Source organism: Stegostoma tigrinum, chromosome 2 (genome assembly GCF_030684315.1).
Source record: "Stegostoma tigrinum isolate sSteTig4 chromosome 2, sSteTig4.hap1, whole genome shotgun sequence".
In the NCBI taxonomy this organism is placed as follows: domain Eukaryota; kingdom Metazoa; phylum Chordata; class Chondrichthyes; order Orectolobiformes; family Stegostomatidae; genus Stegostoma; species Stegostoma tigrinum.
In genome coordinates, this window is record NC_081355.1 from 148666419 (window position 1) to 148691279 (window position 24861).

General features: G+C 44.2%; 1 protein-coding gene across 8 annotated transcripts in view; it reads left to right on the top strand.

Moving 5' to 3' along the window:
• scn5lab (sodium channel, voltage gated, type V-like, alpha b) overlaps positions 1 to 24861 on the top strand; it is a 432064-nt gene that overhangs the window by 168757 nt on the left and 238446 nt on the right. For all 8 annotated transcript variants that reach the window (XM_059640055.1, XM_059640086.1, XM_059640082.1 and 5 more), the window contains 3 exons: positions 201 to 410; positions 2538 to 2714; positions 3975 to 4343. In XM_059640055.1, the coding sequence (XP_059496038.1) occupies positions 201 to 410; positions 2538 to 2714; positions 3975 to 4343 (756 nt within the window). The remainder of the gene's footprint in view (positions 1 to 200; positions 411 to 2537; positions 2715 to 3974; positions 4344 to 24861) is intronic.

Here is a 24861-nt window from a genome sequence, read left to right on the forward strand (position 1 = left end):
TGGTTCAGTCGGAGCTTGACCCCACTCATTCAGGCTGCTTCTATTGTTCCAGCTTTTAAAATAACCTCTAAGGCGTACACAAGCTGTTTACTCTCGTGGATCTGCCCAGTGCCCTGCCTTCAAATCTCTCTTCAAAATAAAAGCCGGAATGCAGTCTCACCACATTTCATTTATCTTTCTTTTCTGCTTTGGAATCATAGATTCTGCGATCCGCTGGGAAGGCGTACATGCTGTTCTTCGTCTTTGTCATCTTCCTTGGGTCCTTCTATCTCATTAACCTGATTCTGGCTGTCGTCGCCATGGCCTACGATGAGCAAAACCAGGCCACCATTGCAGAGAAAGCCCAGAAAGAGAAAGAATTCCAGCAGATGATGGAACAGCTCCGGAAGCAGCAGGAACAGGCAGAACAGGTAGTCAGATTGTGCATTTGGATAGGGCCAGTATCAAACGGGTGGGAGCATTATCCAGCAGAATTCAACATCAAACCACAGCTCGGAACATACTTGGCTGAAAACATGGCCAAAGATTTAGATTCTTCAGCGGAAGAGAGAGAGGGGTGCGGGGGTCGGGGCAGGGTGGGGGTTGTGGGGAGATAGATGAAGGCTTGAGGGAGGGAATGCCAAAGATTATGAGCTGGGGAGGGTGAGCAAAGATGAAGCGGTTGCAAAGGTGGATCTGCAGGAAATTAGGGTTGGAGTGGAGGAATGCAGAGATCTAGGAGTTTTGTAGGACTGGAGGAGCAGGGCAGGGCTGGGAATGATGGGGTGACAAAGATGAGAATTTTTAATTGCACCCTATTAGGTCACCGACGATTGGGTTATGGGGGTGGGTCTGCTGGAACCTTCCAGATTTCTGAAAGGATCTCAGCAGTGTGCGTGGTCACAACTCTATGCGATAAGGATATCTCGATGTGGTACATCATGCCCAGCAGCTCACTCCTTCCAAGTGTTGGTGGGAAGTCAAGGGCCGGAGCGATGAAGGTGACCTCAGACCCTAAAGCAGGGAAACAGGAAGACAGGAACTGGTATCAGAGCTGGGCCCAAGGCTTGGATTTAACTTATTTGACTTTGTCCCAGATTGCCTGGTGACCTATTAGCTGCAGAAATGCTGTCTACCCAATGATCACTGGGCATATGTGCTCCTAGGATGCTGCTTGGCCTGTTGTGTTCATCCAGCTCCACACTTTGTTATCTCAGATTCTCCAGCATCTGCAGTTCCTATTATCTCATCTCAAGGTCCTCACGGCCAGGTTTAGAAACCAGCTGCAAAAGAGACAGTCTTTTGCTTTGAGATCGAGGAATAGAATTTGGATCTTGCTGTGCTCTTTTTTTTCATGAGACATTTAATTGGGTAAAATGGCCACTGTGTTTTCCAACATGGCTCCAAAGCAGGCCAAAGCATGCATAGTGTCGCAATCAATAACAGGTCACCAAGGAGATACGCCCAGGTTTTATTCAGAAGGACAGTATGCCAACTGAACACTGCCTCATTGTGTTAACCTAGATTATACCCCATTGCTGACTCAACCCCACATTGTTCAGATTTAGAAACATCAGATCTCTACTGGTTGAGCCAAGTCAATGCAACTACGTAGGAACTTGCAAACTAGAAGCAGGTGTGGCCAATTCAGGCCCTCAAGCTCACTCTGCCATCTAATACCATCATGGCCTTAACACAAATCTCCCGCTGCTCTTCATAATCCTCCCATCCATTACAAATTAAAAATCTATGTATCTCCTCCATAAATGTATTTTGTGGCCTACTTCACCCTGGAGTAGTGAGTTAGCAAAGGAGTGTTGAGCTGGAAGATAAAAACATATAGTCAATGTATTTCAGTGTAAGAAGATGTTAATTTGAGTTGTTCCAGACTTTAGCATTTCTTCTGTGGTGCTTTATGGAGGTGTACAACTATTCCTCAACAAAGACATCATTGCCACTAGATAGAACATGGCCTTTCAGAAATATGTGATAACCCAGTTGGGAGGGGAAGACTGATTTCTATCCTTGTCCCACTCTTCCAATGACCACAACAGTTTGTATTTAAAAGGAATGAGATCTTTTCATAAAGTTCAGTGTCAAAACACATACATGCGCGCACACACACACAGACACAGACACACACACGCACACCTCCAAGCCTAAAATAAGAAAGAGTTGTTGGCTCTGGGGTTTATTCCTGGATCAGTTATGGCTGGTTGAATTCTCTTGCTCTACGAATAGTGGTATAAATTGAGACTGTTCCTTTCAGCACCTTCCACTTGTGGTGATGAGATCTTCCAGTGGGTTTTCAACACACAAACTTTGATTACAAAAATCTTACAGATCAGGTGAAATTGGGCGAAGGCCGGGGCCCCTATAGAAAACTCTTTCCAACTGTTTGTGTTCAAAACTAATGCATTTTACAACCAAAAATAGGGACATGTGACCTGCCTCTTAGAAAGTGTTCTTTTGATGTACATGTGTCTAGCCAATAAAATTATAAATAATATCTCAGATGACACATCTTCGTAACAAATGATTTCTTGGCATTTCCACAGCAGTTGAGCAGACTGGGGAATGAGACATTGTCGAGAAGTTCCTCTGAGAGATCGCATTTAAGTTCAAGATTTCGAAGCATGAGGCCTCGGAATGACAAAGAACTCGGGAAACTTCATGAGGGAATAGATGAGGAAAACGAACTGAGGTCAGCATCAGAAGAAGGCTTACCACGGAAGGTAACATTGCCTGTCCACTTCAATTTCTTTGGAGTTCTATCCCTATTCTTCTTTGACATTATTCCTTGTGAGCTATAAAGACTATGACACAAAGGAGCAGGATTAGGCTATTTGGCCACTCAAATCTGCTCTGCTATTCAAACATGGCTGATATGTTTCTCAACTCCATCCTCCTGCCTTTGCCCTGTAACTTTCAACCCTCTCACTAATCAAGAACCAATCTATCTCTGTCTTAAATACACTCAATGACTTGGCCTCCATGCCCCTCTGCGGCAATATGTTCCACAGATTTGCCACCCTCTGGCTGAAGAAATTCCTCTTCATCTCAGTTCTAAAGGGCCTTCCCTTCACTCTGAGGCTGTGCCCTCAGGTCCTAGTCTCTCCTATCAGTCATAATATCTCCTCCACATACACTCTATCCAGGTCTCTCAGTATTCTGTGAGTTTCACTCAGATTCCCCTCCATCCTTCTAAACTCCTTTGGGTACAGACCCTGAGCCCTCAACCACTCCTGGTATGATGAGCCCTTCATTCCTGCGATCATTCTTGTAAACCTCTTCTGGACCCCTTCCAATGTCAGCGTGTCCTTCTATAGATAACTGGCCCAAAACTGCTGACAGTCTTCCAAATGCTGTCTGACCAGAGCTTTATGAGGAGTAACTTCTTCAGCCAGAGGGTGGTGAATTTGTGGAATTCATTGCCGCAGAAGGTTATGGAGGCCAGGTCATTGAGTACATTTATGACAGAGATAGACATGTTTTTGATTGTCCCTTTGGCTCAAACCCTCCGACCCTGCCAACATCCTTGCAAATCTTTTCTGAACCCTTTCAAGTTGAGCAACATCTTTCCTGAACCAGGGAGATCAGAATCGATCAGATTACTCCAAGAGTGGCCTAACCAATGTCCTGTACAGCTGCAACATGATCTCCCAGCTCCTACAGTCAACACACTGATCAATAAAGGCAAGCGTACCAAACCCTGTGACTCCAGTTTCAGAGAAACAGTACCAAACACGTCTCTTAAAGGGCGGTGTGAGAAAAGGGAGGTGGAATGGGGCAGGCATAAAAGGGCAGTTGCGGCCATGCTCAGATCAGAATGATTTTATGGGCTGGCAGAGCAGGCTGGAGGGACCGAATAGTCGAGTGAACCTCTTATTCCAATGTTCCCACATACATCCTGTATAACTAACAATCCTTATTTATGTGTCAAGCGTGTTGCTATGCATTCGCGGACTCTTTAACCTCCTGACTTCTCTCCACAGCCTCTCATGACGCCCATCCTGTCGAACCGCCACCCGCTCAGGCGGAGCAGCATTTTCCGATTCCGGACTCATTCTGCCGATGCCGCCATGGAGAACATCTTCTCGGACGACGAGGGCAGTGTCTTTGATGACACCGAGAGCATCAGGGGCTCCTTGTGCCTCCCCCAGCTGTACAGGACCAACAGCAACCAGAGTCATGGGAGCCACCGCTCGGTGTTGGCGGCAGGCGGGCACTGTGGCGGGCGCAGGAAGCTGCACAGTGCCGTCGACCAGAATGGTGTGGTGTCTGTGGTAGGAGGGCCCCCCATCTCCCCAACCACGCTGCTCCTCCCTCAAGTGACTGTTGACAAGCCAATTGCAGAAGACAATGTAAGAACCAGCTTCTCTTAACATGTGATATAACAAGGTGTAGAGCTGGATGAACACAGCAGGCCAAGCAGTATCATGGGAGCAGGAGCTGCCTGGCCTGCTGTGTTCATCCAGCTCTACATCTTGTTATCTCAGATTCTCCAGCATCTGCAGTTCCTACTTTCTCTTAACATGTGTTTCTTTTGAATTGAGAGCAGGAATCGATTAGAAAGGTGAGGGGTTACATTTGGACTCATCATAAAGGGCCATTGTAGATCATTCTTCTATGGGAAGCATAAGCATCTCTGGCAAAGCTGGCATTGATTGCACATCTCTTGAACTGACTGGCTTCCGCGGCCATTTCCAAAAGCAGTTAAGAGTTAACCCCCATAGCTGCAGGCTTTTTTTTGTATTCATTCACAGGATGAGGGCATTGCTGGGTAGGCCAGCATTTATTATCCATCCCTAATCACCCAGAGGGCAGCTAAAAGTCAACCACATTGCTGTGGGCCTGGAGTCACATGTAGGCCAGACTGGGTAAGGATGGCAGATTTCCTCCCAAGTGAACTGGATTTTTATGACAATTGACCACGGTTACCATTGAGCCATAGAAATGATAGAGCCCAGGAGTGGGGAATATTGTCCATGCTAACTGATTCAGCATTTGCTACATGGGAAGCTTTAAACCAAATTCTTGTAAAATTCAAATTTTATTGAATTCACATTTCGCCGTCTGCCCTGGCGGGATTGGAAGCCACCACCATATTAACTTGGGGCTTGGGACTAATAGTCCACTGAGAAGAGTAACGATGTTTCCCTGAAATGATACGTAGCGTCAGGAATTCTATTGTAGGCCTTGGCGTCCTTCCCAAAAAGGGACATTCTCATCCACAAAAGGCCCTGGTCAAGACAACTTAGCTCCTGGGTTTAGAGACAGAGAGTCATAGAGATGTATAGCACTGAAACAGACCTTTCAGTCCAACTTGTATCAGAGATAATGGGAACTGCAGATGCTGGAGAATCCAAGAAAACAAAGTGTGAAGCTGGATGAACACAGCAGGCCAAGCAGCATCTCAGGAGCTCCTGAGATGCTGCTTGGCCTGCTATGTTCATCCAGCTTCACACTTTGTTATCTTATTTCAGTCCAACTTGTCCATGTCTACCAGATGTCCTTAATAAGTCTTGTCCCATTTGCCGACATTTGGCCCATATCCCCCTAAACCCTTCCTATTCATATACCCATCCAGATGCCTTTTTAAATGTTGTAATTGTACCAGCCTCCACCCACTCCGCTGGCAGCTCGTTCCATACTCGTACCACCCTCTGCGTGAAAAGGTGCCCCTCAGGTCCCTTTTATATCTTTTCCCTCTCACCTTAAATCTATGCCCCTCTAAATTTTGACTCCTGTACCCTGGGAAAAAAGACCTCGTCTATTTACCCTATCCATGGCCCTCATGATTTTATTAACCTCTGTAAGGTCACCCCTCAGCCTCCGATTGAGTGGAAGAGACCTATATTCCTTGAGGCCCAGAAGAATGAGAGGGAATCTAATTGAAATGGGTAGTGTTTTTGAGGAGTTCGGCAGGCTGAGAAAATGACTCCCCCTTGATTGGTGTATCTAGAACAAATGCTGAATAAGCGGCAGGTCATTTAAGTTGAGCTGAAGGGAAATAACTGCACCCAAGGATTGTCAGTCTGCTTTCTCTATCTCAGAGCTCTGGGGATGCTCAGTTGAATACGTTCAAGAGGAAGGGTCAACAGATTTTGATGCACTCAGGGAATTAATGGATAGTGTATGGCCAGTGGAGTTTGAGAGAGAAGCTTAGCCACAATGTCATTGATTGAGACCATAAGACATAGGAGTGGAAATTAGGCCATTCGGCCCATCGAGTCTGCTCTTCCATTCAATCATAGCTGAAAAGTTCCTCAACCCCATTCTCCTGCTTTCTCCCCATAACCCTTGATCCCCTTGATAATCAAGAACTGTCTATCTCTGTTTTAAATGTACTCAGTGACCTGGCCTCCACAGCCTTCTGTGCGAGTGAATTCCATAGATTCATCTCTCTCTGGCTGAAGAGATTTCCCCTTATCTCTGGACTAAAAAGTCTTCCGTTTACTCTGAGGCTGTGCCCTTGGGTCCTAGTCTCTCCTACCTATGGAAGCACCTTCCCAAAATCCTCTCTGTCCAGGCCATTCAGTAATCTGAAAGTTTCAGTTCGATCCCCTCTCATCCTTCTCAACTCCAATGAGTACAGTCCCAGAGTCCTCAAACATTCCTCATATGTTAAGGTTTCCGTTCCTGGGACCATTCTCGTGAACCTCCTCCGAACCCGCTTGAGGGCCAGTACATCTTTCCTGAGATATTGGGCCCAAAACTGCTCACAACTCTCCAAATGTGGCCTGACCAGAGCCTTATAAAGCCTCAGGAGTACATCCATGCTTTTATAGTCAAGTCCTCTCAAAATAAATGGGGAGACTGGGGAGAACAGGTGCAACGGGCTGAATGGCGTGTGCAAGCTCCCATTGATCATGTTCCCATTTTGCTGGTGCCACCTAATCGCTTCTTTGGAATTATAATTTTAACTTGGAGGAAACCTTTCTTTGTGAGCCAGATGAGATAAGGAACAGTAAACAGACAAAAGCTCAGGAATTTTGTGAATGAAAATAGTGTGTGCCAACTGCGAGGAGTCCTGTCAGATCAGGGGAGCAGAAAGCCACAATGAAAAGCCAAGGGGTAGTACAGACTGAAAATATCTCGGAAAATCAAAATACAAACTCGTGGTATGGGGATAGGGGCCCAGGAACTAAGTCGGTTTGTTTGACATCTTAGTTGCCAAATCATTCTAGCTGGCCGTTTTAATTTTCCTCTTAAAAAAGATGCTATAACGTTTCTCTGTTGTCTGAATAGCCTTTGAAATAGATGGACTGGGGAGGAGCAGTATCAGGGACACGTTGTCTCGGTAATGCAGCATTGGTGCTATGGAAACAGTTGCTCTCTTTATAAAGCCATCAGCAGAATGTTCCTCAGTGTGATGCAGACTTGCGAGGGGTTGGTGATGGTAGGGACGGTGGTTGGGGAGGGGTCATTGAGGGCAGGTTGTAGTTGGGGGTGGGTGCAGGTGTTTGTTGGTTGAAGTTGAAGGTTGTCAGATAGTACCTGGTACTGAGAAAATGAGCCCTTTGCTAAATAATAGATGTCGAAACAGGGAAATACATCCTGGGTCAACGTTTTATTCATTCATGGGATGAGGGCAGCACATTTATTGCCCATCCCTAATTGCCCAGAGGGTGGTTAAGAGTCAACCACATTGTTGTGTGTCTGGAGTCACATGTAGGCCAGACCAGACCTACATGTGACTCCAGACCTGGTAAGGATGACACTTCCTGTGCCTAAAGGACATTAATGTGCCAGACGAGATTTTTCCTGACAATCGACAATGGATTCATAGCCATTATTAGACTCTTAATTCCAGATGTTTATTGACTTCAAATTCCACTGTGGCAGGATTCAAACCCAGGCCTCCAGAACATTATCTGGGCCTCTGGATTAACTGTACAGCGATAATACCGCTAGGCCATCACCTCCCCGCAGGATCTTTTCCAAAAAACAAACATGGACACATGGAGTTGTCCCCATCATTAAAGTGAAGATCTTTAGATACTGGCGATAATTGCATGACCCAGTGTGCTTTTCCGATAACTGCGGGATTGAAATGAACTCGCCGTGGCAACAAAGAATATTGGAACCAATTGGAGCAGGAGTTAAGTCTCGAAGAAGTTGTGTCAGATCTTGATAAGGGACTTGAAGCGTAAGACCTAGGAGTGGAAGTAGGCCATTCAGCCCATTAAGCCTGCTCCACCATTCAATGAGATCATGATTCATTCTGATAATCCTCAAGTCCACTTTAGGGCCATTTTCCCCTAACTGCCTAAAATTATGTCTACCTCACAAGCGTGTCATCTGGAAGGAAGAGTGAAATGAGTGGAATTATTTATGAAGTTTGGAGTGGCCCTGGCTGTCTTGCCCATTCGCTTTTGACCTGATCCCTGCAGATGGAGCAATGTCCAGTGGTACCATCTACAAGTCAGAGGAGCTCCTAATCAAACTCAAACGTGGGGCTTGGGAACTGTCCAGCGTCATCGATTCGTCTTGCAATGAGGAACAGGAAAAGGCCCCTCATCTATCCCCTTGAGGCTTGTTCTGCCTCTCAATAAGATCAGGGCTGAGCTGCGATCTAAATCCAGATACCTCCCTATACCCACAATCCTTTGAACCTTTAGTTCTCAAAGAATCTATCGATCTCAGAATCAAAACTAACACTGAAAGCAATTGCTGCCTGCTGATGAGAGTTCCACCTTTCTACTTGGGTGTAGTTTCGATTTGGAATATCACTCCTACAACTTGGAGACAGTAAGGGCTGCAGATGCTGGAAGCCAGACTCAGTAGATGTGAAGCTGGAAAAGCGCAACAGGTCAGACAGCATCCAAGGAGCAGGGAAGTCAAGCGTTTCGGGCTGAAACCCTTCATCAGAACCCCTTTGTCATTCCTGCGATATAGCTTGTATTGCAAAAGTACTTCACACCAGGCTTTTTCCCCCTCTATCGCTCACTCCAAATATGTTGAAAGAATCAATCAAGTTCTAAATTCTTAGGAACAGAGTCATCATTTGCCTAATCTCTCTTTGTCACTCAGCATATAAAAGTCCAAATAGTGTTTTGGCAAACCATCTCCACTGTACCACCTCTGAATATTCCCACACAGACAACACAACTGGTCTGTCAGCCAAGAATCTTGAATTTAACTCTAATGTGTGTGTGGGGCTGTGACACGATTTGAATTTACAACCTGTCACCTCAGAGCCAAAGGTCACACTAGTATGCAGTGGCCTCCCAGTGACAGTATTATAGCAACACAGAGAAGCTAAAGCCCCTTCTCCACCACCTCACTGTATTCATTGTGTTGCAGCGATCAAACCATTTGCTGGGTGTTTGTGAATTAAGAACAAAGAACAGAGAAAATTACAGCACAGGAACAGGCCCTTCGGCCCTCCAAGCCTGCGCCGATCCAGATCCTCTATCTAGACCTGTCGCCTATTTTCCAAGGATCTGTATCCCTCTGCTCCCTGCCCATTGATGTATCTGTCTAGGTACATCTTAAATGACACTATCGTGACCGCCTCTACCACCTCCGCTTGTAACGTGTTCCAGGCAGCCACCACCCTCTGCGTAAAGAACTTTCCACGCATACCTCCCTTAAACTTTCCTCCTCTCACCTTGAACTAGTAACTAGAACCCCTAGTAACTGAGTCCTGTACTCTGGGAAAAAACATCTTGCTATCCACCCTGTCTACACCCCTCATGATTTTGTAGACCTCAATCAGGTCCCTCCTCAACCTCTGTCTTTTTATTGTAAAAAAATTCTAATCTACTCAACCTCTCTTCATAGCTAGCACCTTCCATACCAGGCAACATCCTGATGAACCACCTCTGTACCCTCTCCAAAGCATCCACATCCTTTCTGTAATGTGGCGACCAGAACTGTACACAGTACTCCAAATGTGGCCAAACCAAAGTCCTATACAACTATAACATGACCTGCCAACTCTTGTACCCAATAGCCCGTACGATGAATGAAAGCATGCCGTATGCCTTCTTGACTATTCTATCCACCTGCATTGCCAGCTTCAGGGAACAATGGACCTGAACACCCAGATCTCTCTGTGCATCAATTTTCCCTAGGGCTTTTCCATTTACCGTGTAGTTCACCCTTGAATTGGATCTTCCAAAATGCATCACCTCGCATTTGCCTGGATTGAACTCCATCTGCCATTTCTCTGCCCAACTCTCCAATTTATCGATATTCTGCTGCATTCTCCAACTGTCCCCATCACTATCTGCTACTCCACCAATCTTAGTGTCATCAGCAAACTTGCTGATCAGACCGCCTATACCTTCCGCCAGATCATTAATGTATTATGGTAGATTGGATTCTTAGAATGATCTAGAACATTTAATTCCTACTTCTATTGGCCATTTAGGGAGGTTTGAATGGAGCCTGCAATGAGGCATGGTTTCACTTTATTTTTATACGAACTTTCTCCACACAAAAATAAAATGATAGCTGCATGGACAGAGATGCCAACAAAGGGAAGCTGTATTTATGTAGCGCCATTAACATCATCACATGTCCCAAGGCTCTTCCTAGGGCTGTTAGCTAAAACGCAATCTTTGACTCCGAACCACAGGAGGAGATATTAAGACAGATGAGAGGCAGGTTGGAAGGAGAATACAGAGAGATACTGAAGGCTGGAGAGATTTACAGAGGGAATTCCAGAGTTCAGGCCTAGGCAGGTGTAACAAGAACTGGGCAAAGAAAATCATGGGGTATGTGAGGGATCAGAATTGGTCAAGTGCTGAGATTATAGTATCATATAGTACAGAGGTGGCCATTCGGCCCATCAAGTCTGTACCGCCAAAAATAGACTAGTACCCACATTTGTCGCATTTTCCTGCACTTGACCCATAGGCCTGAATGTTATGACATTGCGAGGGCTCACCTTAGAGGCTCGTACAACTGGAGGTGGTTTTAGAAATAGGGAGGGAATGAGATCGGGGTCAATTTGGAAATCAGATTTGAAAATTGGGACTACAAAAGTTTCATCATTGGCAAATTTGTTTTTTTGAAGTGCAGTGACTCCAGCAACAGGACTGGGATGTTAAAGTGATTGAGGGAGTGCTTCCTGAGGGACCAATGTTGATAGCAGTCTGGGAGAATGTTGCTGTTGTTGTTCTGAATATCAACTGTAAAAGCAGGTGAGGTGATTGCTCAATAACACTCCATCCCTTATTTTGAGCTAAGTAGGAGTGCGGTGCAGATTAGAAACTCAAATATCAGTGTGGCATTCAAATAGATAGCCACCCCACCTTAGTGTTGAGATGATATCAATTGTACTGCACATCACACAGATGGCGACATCACAGCTCATTTGTATGTTTATCAGGCTGATTGAACAACATACTCAGCATTCTCGAATCCTACAGCCCTTGTGATGCTCTAAATACCAGGACATTGTCAACCACCATGTCAATTCTGCAAGCACTTCCTGTCTGCTCATTTCACTTCCTGTCATCATGCTTTGCTCTTATCTTTGTGTCAACCGTACTCCTGTTCATTACAAGTTTGTGTTTCATTTCCTTTGCAAAGTAATCCTATGGTTCAGTCATTGATTTTGCCACTCATTTATTAGTTACCGTATAAAACTAAGATTTGTAAAAATAAGAACAAGTGTTTGACTTTCAAGTGTTCACTCTGGTCCAATTTACCTTGGATCCGAGTTAACTGCCCATGCACCCTCCTGCTCACAGCCCTCTTTCCCCTTTCACCATTATCCCTCTCAGTTCAAACACCCTTCGCTGTCCTATTCATTGTCCTTTTCACCTCCCCACCCACCCCCAATTTACCGGCCCCCATCACCCTTTGTTGACCATCCTGTTCACTGCCTAGCTCACCATCCCCTCTTACACTCTCACTGTGTCATGCTCACCTACTTATAAATGGGATCCAGACAGAGCTAAATAATTGTATTCAAAATTGGCTCGATGGTAGGAAGCAGAGGGTGGTGGCTGAAGGTTGTTTCTCAGACTGGAGGCCTGTGACTAGTGGTGTGCTACAGGGTGGTGCTGGGACCTTTGTTATCTGTTATTTACGTAATTGATCTGGATGCGAATGTACAAGGCATGATGATTAAGTTTGCAGATAATACAAAATTAGTAAGCATTGTTGATAGCAAAGAAGGTTATCAAAAATTACGGAGGGATCTTGATCCAATGGGGAAGTGCACTGGGGATTGGCAAATGCAATTCAACATAGATAAGTATGAGGTGCTGCACTTTGAAATGTCAAACCCAGGTAGGCCTTATACAGTAAATGGTAAGGTCCTGAGGAGTGTTGTGGAACAGAGGGACCTAAGAGTACAAGTACATTGTTTGTTGAAAGTGGCGTCAAAGATGGACAGGGTGGTGAAGAAGGCATTTAGCATGCTGGCCTTCTGCTGCCTTCAGTTGAGGCATTGAGTAAAGGAGTTAGGATGTTATGTTACAGTTGTATAAGTCTTTGGTGAGGCTGCACTTGGAATATTGTGTACAGTTTGGCTCACCTTGTTATAGGAAAGACAGTTAAACTGGAAAGTGTGCAAAGAAGATTTACAAGGATGTTGCCAGGAACAGTAGGTCTGAGTTAGAGGGAGAGGTTAGACAGGAAAGGATTTTACTCCTTGGAACCTGGGAGAATGAGGGCTGACGTCACCGGGGTGTATAAAATAATGAGGGGCATAGATAGGATGAATGCATATAGCCTTTTCCCCAGGGATGAGGAATTGTAAACTAGAGGGCATGGGTTTAAGGTGAGAGGGCAAAGATTTAAAAGGACCTGTGGGGTAACGTCTTCATGCAGAGAGTGGTGCATATATGGAATGGTTTTCCAGAGAAAGTGGTTGAGGCAGGTAAAATAGCAACATTTAAAAACATTTGGATAGGCACATGGGTGGGAAGGGTTTAGAGGGATATGGACCAAATGCAGGTAATTGGAAGTAATCGCGTGGGCACTATGATCAGCAGGGCCAGTTTGGGCTGAAGGGCCTGTTTCCATGCTGTATTACACTATGACACTATAATAATGGGGAAAGTCACCTTAATCCCATTTGAGCTGCACTCTCATTAGGGAGAGACAGCTGGAAGAGGTTTGTCCAAAGGATAGCCATGCCTGAGACAAGAGGAGAGGTTGCAATAGAGAGTTTTGTTGTTGTAGCCTCAGTGCAGGAATTGAACCCACGACACTGTCGCAAAACAGCTGTACAACCAATTGAACTAACACCTTCTGCGAATAGAGCTACTGTATATTACTCTCTGTGTATATACCCTCTGTATATATACCTCTAAACATTATACCCTTCCTAAATCTACCCTCTGTAAATACACTTTCTATAAACATGCTGTCTGTATACATACCCACTGCATATGTATACCTCTATAATGTTCCCCTGTATGAATATATCCTTTGTGTATCTATACCCTGTGCCTTCTATAAATACACCCTCTGTAAATATAGCCCCGCTGTATATTCATTTTTAGATATTGGTTAGTTCAGTTGACTGGATGCCTGGTTTGCAATAGGGAGGAACACCAGCAGCATGGGCTCAGTTCCTGCACTGGTTGAGGTTTTGGTGATAATCTTTCCTTCTCAAACTGTCTCCTTGCCTGAGGCATGGTTACCCTCAGGCTAAACCACCACCATTTGTCTCCCTGTAATGAGAGAGCAGAGTTAAGGACTGGTAGGACTGCGGTAACTTTATATATTCCCTGTCTATCATTTTATGTCCTTGCCTCTTCCACTATTTATAGCTATTCAACCAGAAAATACCCTCTGTAATCCTGCCCTCTGCTTTCCCCCCACTATCCTCAATCTATGATAATGTTTCAGTTCCAAACCCATAAGCCTAACTGTGTGTAATTGCGTATTGTGGATCACCTTATCAAATGCTTTTTGAAAATCCAAAGATACTACATTCTCTGGTTCTCCCTGATCTATCTTGCTAGTTATGTACACTTCCTCCCATCCTGAAAAAGGTAATTTCCCATTCATAAAACGGTGTTGACTGTCCAAATACATTTTAATTTTCTAAGTGCCTGTTACCCATGCCCCCAATAATAAGTGGAATATTTTGCCTCTTAATGATTTCAAACTGCTGTAAGTTCCCTGTTTGCTATCTCTCTTTATTAACAAGATTAAATGTTCTATCTGGAACTATCCACAGGGACTATTCTAGATTCTAAGAGATGCTGGAAGATAAAAACTAATACATCGACTATCTCTGAAGACCATGACTTTAAAAGGCCCAAAGATGTAGGCCATCAGGTTAAAGGAATAGATCAGCTTTTAGTGCCATCAATTTCCCCAGTAATGTTTCTTACTAACTTGCTGAAGGAAAAAGAGACACGCTGTAGTGTCTTTTCATTCTGCACTCAGCAGGACAGATGCAAGGTACCAAATTTCAAAGGGATCATTTTATCCAGTATGAGAAAAAGGTGTCAGATATAGTAGGAACTGCAGATGCTGGAGAATCCAAGATAACAAGGTGTAGAGCTGGATGAACACAGCAGGCCAAGCAGCATCTCAGGAGCACAAAAACAGACGTTTCGGGCCTAGACCCTTCATCAGAGAGGGGGATGCGGAGAGGGTTCTGAAATAAATAGGGAGAGAGAGGGAGGTGGATCGAAGATGGATAGAGGAGGAGATAGGTGGAGAGGAGACAGACAATTTAAAGAGGCAGGGATGGAGCCAGTAAAGGTGAATGTAGGGGGGAGGTAGGGAGGGGATGGGTCAGTCCAGGGAGGACAGACAGGTCAAGAGGGCGGGATGAGGTTAGTAGGAAGGAAATGAAAGTGTGGCTTGAGGTGGGAGGAGGGGATAGGTGAGAGGAAGAACAGGTTACTTTCTTTTGGCAGGTTAGCTCTGATTGATTACAAGTGAGCTAAAAGTTACATTTAAAACCGGTTTAAGATGATTGCAGTGTGGCTCACTTGCACTTGCTAATAGATTTGTGAGTGAATAAAGTCACCATTGTCCGTGCTCTCACTAGAGAGAACTGTACATATTAAGAACATAAGGAGCAGGAGTGGGCCATCTGGCCCATTGACACTGCTCTGTCATTCAATCAGATCATGGCTGATCTTTTTGTGGACTCCACGTAGCCTATGCACCTGCTTACCATAGCCCTTAATTCCTTTATTGTTTAAAAATCTTTTTGCTTTAAATGCATTCAACAAGGTATCCTCAAGGCTTCAAAGGACAAGGAATTCCACATCCTTTCTCAAGTAAAGAGACCAAAACCGCACACAGTACTCCAGGTGTGGCTTTGTTCCTCTCTCAGATTTCCTTGTGTTTTCAGCAAATTTATAAGCCACCTCCTTTGATCTGGTGCTATCTTAAATCTTCTTTTCAACTACAGTGAACTACTCTTCCATTGGCTATTTTATTTATGAAAGAATTATATTTGTTTTGAATTATGAATTGATTACTTAAATATTTAGCAGTGTTTGACTCCCATCAGCATCTAGTTAATTCCAGTTTTTTCAGTTTTCCTTCATCCACTCACCACTCATAACTACATGAATTGGCTTGTTCCTGGTTTCAACTGAACCAAAAAAAATCTCAAACTCAATGTAAAATTCCATTATGTTATGATCACTCTTCCCCAGAGACTCTTTAACTTCAAGGTTAGTAATTAACTAATTTCATTGCATAATACCAAATCTAAAATTGTGTGTTCGCTCATTGTTTCCTTGACATATTGACATAGAAAACTAACTTGAATGCAGTCCATTAGTAAAAAGGTTAAATTAAAATTTAATTAAGGCAGACAGGGAACAGATGAAGGAGCACAGCTGAAGCCAATTTCACCAAACGCAGAGCTGATCTTTAGGCCTTTCATCCCATTTAATTTCCGTTGGTATTCATGTTGTACAAAAACTTACTCACGTTCCTTTTTGTCTGAACTTCATACTTCTATTAATTCTTTCTCATGCATTACCTAGGATTCTCTGTGCCGTTTACCTTAGCAATTCCTTGTAGTTAACAGTTCCAGATTCCTGTTGCTCTGGGTAAAGACCTTCCACAGCACAGAGGTGAAAGGTTGTATTTTCCAAGTCCTCACTGCACTGTGATTAGATTAGATTCCCTCGAGTGTGGAAACAGGTCCTTCGGCCCAACAAGTCCACACTGCCCCTTGGAGCATCCCACCCAGACCCAACCCCCTATAACCCACACACCCCTGAACACTACGGGCAATTTAGCATGGCCGATCCACCTAACCTGCACATCTTTGGACTGTGGGAGAAAACCGGAGTACCTGGAGGAAACCCACGCAGACACGGGGAGAATGTGCAAACTCCGCACAGACAGTCACCCGAGGCTAGAATTGAATCTGAGTCCATGGCGCTGTGAGGCTGTAGTGCAACCACTGAGCCACCATGCTACTCTTACATTACATGCTGCCTGTGCTTGGCTAAAAGTTGGGAGAAAGGAACATCTGTCTGGTTTCTCTTTCTCAGATAAATGTTCACACCACTCAGGCATGTTATGTTGTGCCCCTCACAATGTCAGGACATCCTAATCTGCCTTATAGCAGGTGAAGTGCATTTGAAGTGGAATTCCACAGCAAGCTCCCACAGTCAACAAACGTAGCCAATTGGTTTCACAATATTTCTTAAGTCTTGAGAGATGAACATTGGCTAGGATACCAGGGATTCCTTCCCTGCTGTCTTTCAAATGTCAGAATTCCAGAATTCCATTCATTCATGCATTACCTAGCATTTTGTGGGATCTTTTACATCAACCTGAGCATGCAGACGAGACCTAATTTAAGCTCTTTGTCTGAGAAATGACACTATCGACAGTGCAGCTATCCCTCAGTACCGCACTGGGAGTGCGCTTTGCACCCTAAGGGTGGCACTCATTGAGCCAAAGCTGATAGAGCTGAAGGGGAAGTGTAACTCCATTGAAGGTCAGCAAATGCCATTTATCTCACAGATGCAGAGTCTCAAAGAAGAGAAACTATGGTGTCTGCTTGGGCTTTTTCAGCCCCTATCACTCTGTGTATCAATCAACTAGCATTATATCAGCAGATCGTAAGAATTAGGAGCAGGTGTAGGCTATCTGGCCCGTCAGGCCTGCTCCGTCTTCAGTAAGATCATGGCTGATCTCTTCATGGAGTCAGCTCCACTTACCCCTCCCCCGCTCACCATATCCTTTAGTACCGCTACTGTTCAACAATCGATCTATCTTTGCCTTAAAAACATTCAATGTGGTAGCCTCAACTGGTTCACTGGGCATGAAATTCCACAGATTTACAACCCTTTGGGTGAAAAGGTTCCTCCTCAGCTCAGTCCTGAATCTGCTTCCCCTTATTGTGAAGCTATGCCCCCCTAGTTCTAGTTTCACCTGCCAATGGAAACAATCTCTTTGTTTCTATCCTATCTATTCCCTTCACAATTTTATATGTTTCTATAAGATACCTCCTCGTTCTTCTAACTTCCAATGAGGATCGACCCAGTCTACTCAATCTCTCCTCATAAACCAACCTTCTCAACTCCAGAAGCTCGTGACCCTAGAATCTGCCTTTAGCCTGCATGGCTTTCGATTTTGACCAACAACATCTTGAATTTATATAGCGTCAGTAAGGTAGTAAACTGTCCCAAGCTGTTTCGCAGGAGCACACGCTTAGGGGAATCAGGGGTTGTGGGGAAAAGGCTGGCAAGTGAATGTGAGAACATTGGATTAGCCATGATGCTATTGAATGGTGGAACAGGCTTGAAGGGCTGAATGGCCTACCCCAGTGCCTTTCTCTTCTGGTCTTATGATCCTATCAAGCAAAATTCAACACTTAAGGACAAATTTGACTTCGATGAGAGTCAGAAAGTAAGACACAGGACATAGAGGGAGAGGTAGATTTAGGGAGGGTTTCCAGTACTGGAGACTGGGCGATTGAGGTTTTGTTCCATCTATTCATTTGACATAAACATACCAATCGTGCATAAGGGCTGGCAAAATAATAATCTGTGCCCTTTATTTGATTAGACAATTAAACAGATAGTGTTCACTAGGAGACTGTATCTAACCTTGAACATAGCTGCTTGCAAACTGACTAAACATTATGGGAGTAATACATCATATTCTGCTTCATGTAAGTGATTACTGACACCTTCGAGTCACAACAGGTTCCATTGCCCGAGAAAGACCGATTAAATCCAGAGCTGGGCAAGAAGCTAGAATTGGAGGAAAGCAGATATCACGAAGGGTTGGGGGCCAGGAGATTGCTACACAGATTCAGGAGGGGTGAGGTCATGAAAGGATGGGAATTTTAAAACCAAAGTTTTGCTGGTTCAGGACCTAGCAGGTTTTTGTGAGGTGCTGGCTTAACCGAAATTGGTTTACAGGCAGCAGAGGTTTGAATGAGCTTGTGTTAATGGTATAAGTTGGGAAACTTCTCAGGAATTAGCTGTTGCCAGAGACAGCCAACAAATGCACAATTTGTAGATAAATACTGAAACATCTGGGGGTTAGTGGAGATAAGGAGAATTTATTTATACACTGCACTGTGTCCCACTTCTCCATGGCTCTGTGTCAAGGGATCACAACAGTTATATAAAAGCAAGTTAAACTGCCTGAATGATGGCAATGTTCTGCATTCTCTAAAGTGCCTGTGCCAAATGAGGGAATATAACTGAATGCAATGTCTGAAAAAAGTGACAGTGTAATATTCAACAGGAACATTCAGCAGGGAACTAGAAAGCACACAGGGCTGTGAAAGAGGATAAGAGAGTGTCATGTATTAGACAACTCTTTTGAAGAGCGAGAATTGGCATTATGGATACAATGGCTGTGTTTTGAGCTTGACTAATCTATGCTTCATGGGGGAAGCAATGGCCTAGTGGTATTATCACTGGACTGTTAATCCAGAGACCCAGATAATGTTCTGGGGACCTGGGCTCGAATCCCGCCACGGCAGACGGTGGAATTTGAATTCAATAAATATGTGGAATTAACAATCCATTGTCAGGAAAATCCCATCTGGTTCACTAATGTCCTTTAGGGAAGGAAACTGCCATCCTCACCTGGTCTGGCCTACATGTGACTCCAGACCCACAGCAATGGGCTTGACTCTTACCTTCCCTCTGGGCAATTAGGGATGGGCAATAAATGCCGCTTAGCTAGTGAAGCCTTTGTCATGTTAATGAATGAAAAAAACCCTCCATTCTCTACATCAAGGGATCACAACAGTTACATTAAAGCAAATTAAGCTGTCTCCGTGATGGTGACACTCAGCATTCTGTTTAGTGAGAGATGAGGGAATCCAACTGAAACAAAAACAAAGTTGCTGGAAAAGCTCAGCAGGTCTGGCAGCATCTGTGAAGGAGAAAACAGAGTTAATGTTTCGGGTCCGGTGACCCTTCCTCAGAACTGTTGACTCTGTTTTCTCCTCAGTTCTGAGGAAGGGTCACCGGACCCGAAATGTTAACTCTGTTTTGTCCTTCACAGATGATGCCAGACCTGCTGAGCTTTTCCAGCAAATTTGTTTATGTTCTTGATTTACAGCATCCGCAGTTCTTTTGGTTTTTATTTGGAATCCAGCTGAAAATTGGTCTGTATTGGAATGTGGCAAAAAACAGAGTCAGGGCAGATAAAAGTAAGATCTGGAATGAAACAGCTACCAGGGTAGAGCTGCCCCACGTAGATGCTCCACAGCTGAGGGAAAGTTTGATGCAAAAGGTTACTGCAGCACAAAAGCCAATCAACTGGGTTTGCCGGTGGCATAGCCATAATGCGCCTGGCACAGGAAGACCAAAGCCCTGGGTAGCTGTGGTCAGAACATGAGTGACAAATCCCAGCATCTCGGTGGAATTTCAGGTCAATTGATGAACCCGGGAATGTAAAAGTAGCCTCAGTAATTGTGACTGCGAAGCTACTGTTGCTTTTCCTTGGCAGGCACTCATCTGCTTCAGGCCGAAAGCCCAGGAAGGAAGGGACCTGATAGAAACCAGGATCAGGAGCAGGCCATTCGGCCCTTTGAGCCTGATCTGCTGTTCAACAGGATCATGTTTAATTCTCTGTTTCAATGCCATATTCTGCTTTCTCTCCATACACCTTAAAGCCCTTAACATTGGAAAAGTTATCAACATCTCTCTTGAGTATTATCAGTGACCCAGCCTCAATAGCCTATTGTAGTAAGGGATTCAACAAGGTGACCACCCTCTGATTGAAGAAATCTTTCCTCACCTCTGTCTTAAATATTCTACTCCATATCTTGAGAGGGTCTGAACTAGTTCTAGACTCCCCCAACCAGAAGAAACATCCACCCTGTATCTGGTCTGTCCAGCCCTGTTAGAATTTTATACGTTTCAATCAGATTCCCTCTTCATTCTTCCAAACTCCAGTGAAGCCTTGCTGAATCAATCTCTCTGAATATAATATGTTCGGTATCAGCCTAGTGAATCTCTGCCACAGTCCTTATCTGGCAACTATATTGTTTTTTAGCAGAGCGACCAAAGCAGCACTTAATACTCCAGATGTAGTCTCGCCAAGGGCCTGTATAACTGCAGTAAGACATCCCCACTTCTGAACACCAATGGTCTCATAATAGAGGCCAAAATACTTTTTTGCCTTTGATCTAGACCAATTAGTAAAGTTAGATCACATGGGATTCAGGGAGTGTTTGCAAATTGGATACAAAATTGGCATAATGGTGGAAGACAGAGAGTGGTGGTGGAGAGTGGTTTTTCAGACTGGAGGCCTGTGACCAGTGGTGTTCCACAGGGATCGGTGCTGGGTTTCTCTGTTGTTTGTCACTTATACAAATGATTTAGGTGAGAACGTAGAAAGCATGGTTAGTATGTTTGCTGATGACACCAAAATAGTGGACAGAGAAAGGTTATCTAAGGTTACAAAGAGATGCCAATTAATTGGCCCAATGGGCTGAGGAGTGGCAGATGGAGTTTAATTTGGAGAAACGCGAGGTTTTGCATTTTGGTAAAGCAAACAAGGGCGGGACTTATCAAATTAAAAGTAGCGCCTTGAATAATATTGTAGAACAGAGAGACCTAGGGGTTCAGGTACACACTTCTTTGAAGTTTGCATCTCATGCAGACAAAGTAGTTAAGAAGGCATTTCCCATGCTCGCCTTCATTGCTCAGACCTTTGAATATAGGAGTTGGGACGTCATGTTGAGGTTGTACAGGACATTGGTGAGGTCTCTTCTGGAAAACTGTGTCCTGTTCTGGTCACCCTGCGATAGGAAGGAAATTATTAACCTGAAGAAGGTTCAGAAAAGATTTACCAGGATGTTGCCAGGTATGGAAGGTTTGGATTATAAGGAGAGACTGCACAGGCTGGGACTTTTTTCACTGGAGAGTAGGAGGCTGAGGGATGACCTTATAGAGTTTATAAAATCATGATGGGTATAGATAATGTGAGTAGTGAGTGTCTTTTCCCTAGGGTGTGGGATTTCAAGTCTAGCAGGCATATTTGTAAGGCATGAGGGGTGATTGTCTACACAGAGAGTGGTTTGTGTATGGAATGAACCTCCAGAGGAAGTGGAGGATGTGGTTACAGTTACAACATTTAAGAGACATTTGGATAAGTACATGAATACGAAATGTTTGGAGGGATATGGACCAAGCCCTTGCGAATAGGATTAGTTTAGTTTGGGATTATTGCCGGTATGGTCTGGTTGGACCGAAGGGTCTGTTTCCGTATTGTATGATTGTATGACTGGCCCACAGCAATGTGGTTGACTCTGAGTTGCAATGCAAGGGTCAAATAACAGCTGCTGGTTTTTCCTGTGAAAAAATAAAGGCTATAAAAACCTCCAAAATATTCATTCCTTCTCATATCTTCACTGCTCACACAACATTTTAGCTCACATAGCAACCTCAAAATAGTTATATTTTGCAGACCATTTGATCATTTCCTATCCATATTTACCTCTTTAATCAGAATCTGTAACAACCCAGCTCCATTTCAAGGGAAAATTCATTTCATCAACTGTTCTTTTTCAGTCAACTGATGCAAATTACAATTTCAAAAGGGCAACATGAAGGTAGCAAATAAATGACAAAGGCCAGAATGCGATTATTTAAAATCATGTCCTTAATTTAACAACTGCCTCCTATCGGCTGTGATTGCTGAAACTGGGATGAGAAACGGAAAAGTTTCAATCTTGAGGCATCAGACAGCTTGATATTAAAAAGGACTCTGTCTGGCATTGCAGAATACACTGTAGCAGGCCATTCGGCCCACTGTGCCTGCAACATGCCTATATTTTTAATTAATTGCTGGGAACCAGATGTCACTGTTGCCCATAAACTGAATAGTTTTCTTGGCCAATGTTATGGGATAGTATGCAGTTAATGGCAGGACCCTGAACAGCACTGATGAACAGAGGGATCATAGCTCCCTGAAGGTGGCCACATAAGAAGATAGGCTGGTAAAGGAGGCATATGGCGTGCTTGCCTTTATTGTTCAGGGAATTGAGTATAAGAGTCAGGAAGTGATGTTGAAACTTTACAACACATTATAGGAAGGATGTGGAGGCTTTGGAGAGGAAGCAGAAACATTTTACTGTGATTCTACCTAGTTTAGAGGGAATAAACAGAGGCTAGAAAAACTCAGGTTGTTTTCTGTGAGGCCATGGAGGCTGAGGGGAGACTTGAAAGAAGTCTACAAAAATGTGAGATGCTCAGAAGGGTTTACAGTCAGAATCTTTCTCCCAGAGTTGAAATGTCTAATGCTAGGGGACGTGCATTTAATGTGAGAGGGGGAAAGTTCAAAGTAGATGTGAGGGGCAAGTTTTTACACAGAATGTTAGGAGTCTGGAACCCACTGGTAGGGCTGGTGGTGGAGGTAGATACAATAGAGTTGTTTAAGGGACTTTTAGATAGTACATGAATAAGCAAGGAATATTTATTATGGACAGGCAGAAGCCACTAGTTTAATTTGTTCGGCAAAACATCTTAGTTGAAGGGCCTGTTCCTGTGCTGTATTGTTCTATGTCCTAAGTTCTAATTCAGAGGGCAGTTAAGGGTCAAATTACTGTGGTCTGGAGTCACATATAGACCAGATGAGACCAGAATGGCAGATTTGCATCGTCAAAGGGCACCTATAGACCTGATAAGCTACAATTATTTGCAAAATATATTAGCAACTTGAATGAGGAAAGTGAGTGTACTGTAGCGAAGTTTGCAGATGACGCAGAAACAAGTGGAAAGGCAAGTGGTGAGAATGGCGCATAGTTTGCAGAAAGGTACAGACAGGTCAGGCGAGTGGCAAAAGCCTGGCAGATGGAAATATAATATGGAGACATGTGAGGTTATGCACTTTGCTGGGAAGAAGAGAAGAGTTGAATATTATTTAAATGGTGAAAGTCTGCAGAAAGCTACACACAGTGGGATTTGTATGTATGAACCTCAAATAGCTGGCATCCAAGTTCAGGACATAAAAGAAAAGACAAATGGAATGTTGACTTCTATTTAAAAGGGAGTAGAGTATAAAATTAGGAAGGTATGTTATAATTGTAAAAGGCAGTTGTTAGACCACAGCTGGAATGATGTGAACAGTTTTGGACTCTTTCACTAAGAAAAGATATACTGGCATTGGCGGTAGTCCAGAGAAGGTTCACTAGGCTAATTGCAACAATGGAGGGACTGTCTTATGAGGAGAGGTTGAATATTTTGGGCCTGGACTCATTGGAATTTTGAAGATTGAATGGATACTTTATTGAAAAATATAAAATTCTACTGGGGCTTGACAAAGTAAAGTAGAAAAGTTGTTTCTCCTTGTTTGTGGGAGAGTCTAGGGCCTGAGGGCTCTCAGAATAAGGAGTCGCCCATTTAGGACCGAGATAAGGAGGAATTTCTTCTCTGAGGGGACTGATTCTGAGGAATTCTTTACTGCAGAGGGCTGTTGAGACTGGGTCATTTATGTGTATTCAAGGCTGCGAGAGACAGATTTTTAATCAGTTAGGGAATCAAGATTTACAGGGAAGGGGCAGGAGAGTGGAGTTGAGGTTTATCAGATCAGCTACGTTCTCAATGAATGGCACAGGAGATTGAATTGGCTGAATGGCCTACATATGCTCCTAAGTGTTATGTTCTTATGGGCTTGGGGATAGGGTGATGCTCCTCATTAGCTTTTGATTACAGCTCTTTCATTAATTGAATATAAATTCCGCTGGCTCCTATGGGGGATTGAAGCCAATGGCCTCACCCAGAGCATTAACCCAGGCCTCTGGATAACTACTGCAGTGGCATTAGTACTTCGCTGCCACATCCTTGTTGACCTGACTGTCAATGTGGCTCAGACTAATTCAATTCCCTCGACTGATTTGTTAGCGTGTTACCGAGTGCTGGCCTACTTTTCCTGGAACAACTCGATTCCGCGATTTAGGGAAAGTCACAAAAGCAAACCCAGCCTGTAAGTTGGATGAATTGCTCTCTGGTACCAGGCTCTGAAAAGGAATATTGATTCGCTGTTTAAAAAGCTCATTACGAATGCCTGTGATACCAAATACAAGCAGCAGTCCATCCTCAGGGGACTGGCCAGTTAGTAAGAGTGTACACAAATTATTGGTGCATTGAATGGGGCAAGATGAGATTTTGCACATGGTTCCACTTTGTTGTCTGGTCCCGATGGATTTGGGCCAGCAGTTCACTGAGTTCAGCAATGATTTGCTGTTTCACAGGAGACGGGGAAATGGCGCTCAGCGGTTGCACAGCAACGCTCTTCAACAGGAGAGTTGTGCCGGGGCTGCAGGGTTCACTGTGTTTGCTGCAGGGCTGTGTTTGCTGGCACCAGCCGCTGGGGCGCCCAGGCATGTCCGTTCATTCGGGAACGCGCATGGCTCCGGTAGACTTTGTGAGTGACATGAAGCTCGAAAGCAGGACTGCGCTTACACAGGGAAGCACGTGTGCTTTTGATTCAGGGGATGGG